General features: G+C 45.1%; 1 protein-coding gene across 1 annotated transcript; it reads left to right on the plus strand.

Moving 5' to 3' along the window:
* Nucleotides 1-2,898: 2,898 nt before the first annotated feature.
* LOC118376446 (translation initiation factor eIF-2B subunit beta-like) lies at nucleotides 2,899-4,437 on the plus strand (the record flags this gene model as incomplete). Its single annotated transcript, XM_052511616.1, has 4 exons — nucleotides 2,899-3,228; nucleotides 3,382-3,519; nucleotides 3,796-3,862; nucleotides 4,199-4,437. Coding segments are annotated over exons 1-4 (531 nt in total), but the record flags the coding sequence as incomplete, so codon positions are not given.
* Between the last annotated feature and the right edge of the window lie 104 nt (nucleotides 4,438-4,541).

Consider the following 4,541-nt stretch of genomic DNA (forward strand, 5'->3'; position numbering starts at 1 on the left):
TGCCTCTCTTCCTCTATCCATCCATCATCCCTCCCTCCCTCTATCCATCATCCCTCCCTGCCTCCCTTCCTCTATCCATCAAATCAAATCAAATCAAATTTATTTATATAGCCCTTCGTACATCAGCTGATATCTCAAAGTGCTGTACAGAAACCCAGCCTAAAACCCCAAACAGCAAACAATGCAGGTGTAAAAGCACGGTGGCTAGGAAAAACTCCCTAGAAAGGCCAAAACCTAGGAAGAAACCTAGAGAGGAACCGGGCTATGTGGGGTGGCCAGTCCTCTTCTGGCTGTGCCGGGTAGAGATTATAACAGAACATGACCAAGATGTTCAAATGTTCATAAATGACCAGCATGGTCGAATAATAATAAGGCAGAACAGTTGAAACTGGAGCAGCAGCACAGTCAGGTGGACTGGGGACAGCAAGGAGCCTTCATGTCAGGTAGTCCTGGGGCACGGTCCTAGGGCTCATGTCAGTTGAAACTGGAGCAGGAGCATGGCCAGGTGGACTGGGGACAGCAAGGAGTCCTCATGTCAGGTAGTCCTGGGACATGGTCCTAGGGCTCAGGTCCTCCGAGGAGAGAAAGAAAGAGAGAAGGAGAGAATTAGAGAACGCACACTTAGATTCACACAGGACACCGAATAGGACAGGAGAAGTACTCCAGATATAACAAACTGACCCTAGCCCCCCGACACAAACTACTGCAGCATAAATACTGGAGGCTGAGACAGGAGGGGTCAGGAGACACTGTGGCCCCATCCGAGGACACCCCGGACAGGGCCAAACAGGAAGGATATAACCCCACCCACTTTGCCAAAGCACATCCCCCACACCACTAGAGGGATATCTTCAACCACCAACTTACCATCCCGAGACAAGGCCGAGTATAGCCCACAAAGATCTCCGCCACGGTACAACCCAAGGGGGGCAACCCAGACAGGCCGACCACAACAGTGAATCAACCCACCCAGGTGACGCACCCCCTGCAGGGACGGCACGAGAGAGCCCCAGCAAGCCAGTGACTCAGCCCCCGTAACAGGGTTAGAGGCAGAGAATCCCAGTGGAAAGAGGGGAACCGGCCAGGCAGAGACAGCAAGGGCGGTTCGTTGCGCCAGAGCCTTTCCGTTCACCTTCCCACTCCTGGGCCAGACTACACTCAATCATATGACCCACTGAAGAGATGAGTCTTCAGTAAAGACTTAAAGGTTGAGACCGAGTTCTGCGTCTCTGACATGGGTAGGCAGACCGTTCCATAAAAATGGAGCTCTATAGGAGAAAGCCCTGCCTCCAGCTGTTTGCTTAGAAATTCTAGGGACAATTAGGAGGCCTGCGTCTTGTGACCGTAGCGTACGTGTAGGTATGTACGGCAGGACCAAATCAGAGAGGTAGGTAGGAGCAAGCCCATGTAATGCTTTGTAGGTTAGCAGTAAAACCTTGAAATCAGCCCTTGCTTTGACAGGAAGCCAGTGTAGAGAGGCTAGCACTGGAGTAATATGATCAAATGTTTTGGTTCTAGTCAGGATTCTAGCAGCCGTATTTAGCACTAACTGAAGTTTATTTAGTGCTTTATCCGGGTAGCCGGAAAATAGAGCATTGCAGTAGTCTAACCTAGAAGTGACAAAAGCATGGATTAATTTTTCTGCATCATTTTTGGACAGAAAGTTTCTGATTTTTGCAATGTTACGTAGATGGAAAAAAAGCTGTCCTCGAAATGGTCTTGATATGTTCTTCAAAAGAGAGATCAGGGTCCAGAGTAACGCCGAGGTCCTTCACAGTTTTATTTGAGACGACTGTACAACCATTAAGATTAATTGTCAGATTCAACAGAAGATCTCTTTGTTTCTTGGGACCTAGAACAAGCATCTCTGTTTTGTCCGAAGTTTAATAGTAGAAAGTTTGCAGCCATCCACTTCCTTATGTCTGAAACACATGCTTCTAGCGAGGGCAATTTTGGGGCTTCACCATGTTTCATTGAAATGTACAGCTGTGTGTCATCCGCATAGCAGTGAAAGTTTACATTATGTTTTAACAACATCCCCAAGAGGTAAAATATATAGTGAAAACAATAGTGGTCCTAAACAGAACCTTTGAGGAACACCGAATGTACAGTTGATTTGTCAGAGGACAAACCATTCACAGAGACAAACTGATATCTTTCCGACAGATAAGATCTAAACCAGGCCAGAACTTGTCCGTGTAGACCAATTTGGGTTCCCAATCTCTCCAAAAGAATGTGGTGATCGATGGTATCAAAAGCAGCACTAAGGTCTAGGGAGCACGAGGACAGATGCAGAGTCTTCGGTCCGATGCCATTAAAATGTCATTTACCACCTTCACAAGTGCCGTCTCAGTGCTAAGTGATGGGGTCTAAAACCAGACTGAAGCATTTCGTATACATTGTTTGTCTTCAGGAAGGCAGTGAGTTGCTGCGCAACAGCCTTTCTAAAATCTTTGAGAGGAATGGAAGATCCGATAGGGCCGATAGTTTTTTATATTTTCTGGGTCAAGGTTTGGCTTTTTCAAGAGAGGCTTTATTACTGCCACTTTTAGTGAGTTTGGTACACATCCAGTGGATAGAGAGCCGTTTATTATGTTCAACATAGGAGGGCCAAGCACAGGAAGCAGCTCTTTCAGTAGTTTAGTTGGAATAGGGTCCAGTATACAGCTTGAAGGTTTAGAGGCCATGATTATTTTCATCATTGTGTCAAGAGATATAGTACTAAAACACTTGAGCGTCTCTCTTGACTCAGGTCCTGGCAGAGTTGTGCAGACTCAGGACAACTGAGGTTTGGAGGAATACGCAGGTTTAAAGAGGAGTCCGTAATTTGCTTTCTAATAATCATAATCTTTTCCCTCAAAGAAGTTCATGAATCCATCCATCATCCCTCCCCATCCATCCATCATCCCTCCCTTCCTCTATCCATCCATCATCCCTCCCTCTATCCATCCATCATCCCTCCCTTCCTCTATCCATCCCTCCCTGCCTGCCTCCCTCTATCCATCCTTCTATCTATTTATATGTATATACAGTAGTGCTAAAGGAAGCAGGCATCTATTTAATTAATTTCTTCTCTCCATAATATTTCATGATTTAATATGCTACAGTAATGACCTTTGTCCCTCTCCCAAGGGTCATGAAATGGCTACAGGTCTCTCCAAAGTGGGCATTGAGACCACTGTAATAGCAGATGCTGCCATATTTGCAGTGATGTCCCGAGTGAATAAGGTGAGTTTGACGACGTTGTTGTTGTTGTTGTTGTTGTTGTTGTTGTTGTTGTTTTTACTGTGATGTTGCTTATTTTTTTTTTTTAGAACAGGCTCTTTCTAAAACTATTGATAGCTTGACTACTGTTAATGGACCAGTTGTGGGGGTTTACAGGTCATCATCGGCACACAGACGGTTCTGGCCAATGGCGGGCTCCGGGCGGTCAACGGAACCCACTCTGTAGCTCTAGCAGCCAGACACCACTCTACTCCGCTCATCATCTGTGCTCCCATGTTCAAGCTCTCGCCTCAGGTATTCACAACCATATTCCTGCCTTTTCCAGGGAGGTCTTCCTCTTAGCCACCGTGCTTCTACACCTGCATCGCTTGCTGTTTGGGGGTTTTAGGCTGCGTTTCTGTACAGCACTGTGTGATATCAGCTGATGTACGAAGAGGCTTTATAAATGTGATTTGATAATCAGTCTGAACATGAACACTTTCTGGGTGGAGATGGATGTCAGTGAGCCATTTCTTCACCTGAAAGCTCCTTATCCTTGAAAGACGTTAATAGTTGTGTTCCTGTTCTCAGTTTCCCAATGAAGAGGACACATTCCATACGTTTGTCTCCCCACACGAGGTGCTTCCCTTCACAGCAGGTAGTACTTTAATTGAGAACTTATTTCAATGTTTTATACTCTTGAGACTCTTTACCAAAGTGTCTGTAACACCAGCAGTAATCAACGCTTTGTCTGTGTAAAAGCTAGAAATGACTGATTAAAAAAAAAAAATGTCCTCATCTGTTTGTCTCTGTAGGAGAGATTCTGATCTCTGTCTGTTTGTCTCTGTAGGAGAGATTCTGATCTCTTGTCTGTTTGTCTCTGTAGGAGAGATTCTGATCTCTTGTCTGTTTGTCTCTGTAGGAGAGATTCTGATCTCTTGTCTGTTTATCTCTGTAGGAGAGATTCTGATCTCTTGTCTGTTTTTCTCTGTAGGAGAGATTCTGATCTCTTGTCTGTTTGTCTCTGTAGGAGAGATTCTGATCTCTTGTCTGTTTGTCTCTGTAGGAGAGATTCTGATCTCTGTAGGAGAGATTCTGATCTCTTGTCTGTTTATCTCTGTAGGAGAGATTCTGATCTCTGTAGGAGAGATTCTGATCTCTTGTCTGTTTATCTCTGTAGGAGAGATTCTGATCTCTGTAGGAGAGATTCTGATCTCTTATCTGTTTATCTCTGTAGGAGAGATTCTGATCTCTTGTCTGTTTATCTCTGTAGGAGAGATTCTGATCTCTGTCTGTTTGTCTCTGTAGGAGAGATTCTGATCTCTGTTTGTCTCTGT

Source organism: Oncorhynchus keta, unplaced genomic scaffold (assembly GCF_023373465.1).
Source record: "Oncorhynchus keta strain PuntledgeMale-10-30-2019 unplaced genomic scaffold, Oket_V2 Un_contig_7012_pilon_pilon, whole genome shotgun sequence".
Taxonomy (NCBI): Eukaryota; Metazoa; Chordata; class Actinopteri; order Salmoniformes; family Salmonidae; genus Oncorhynchus; species Oncorhynchus keta.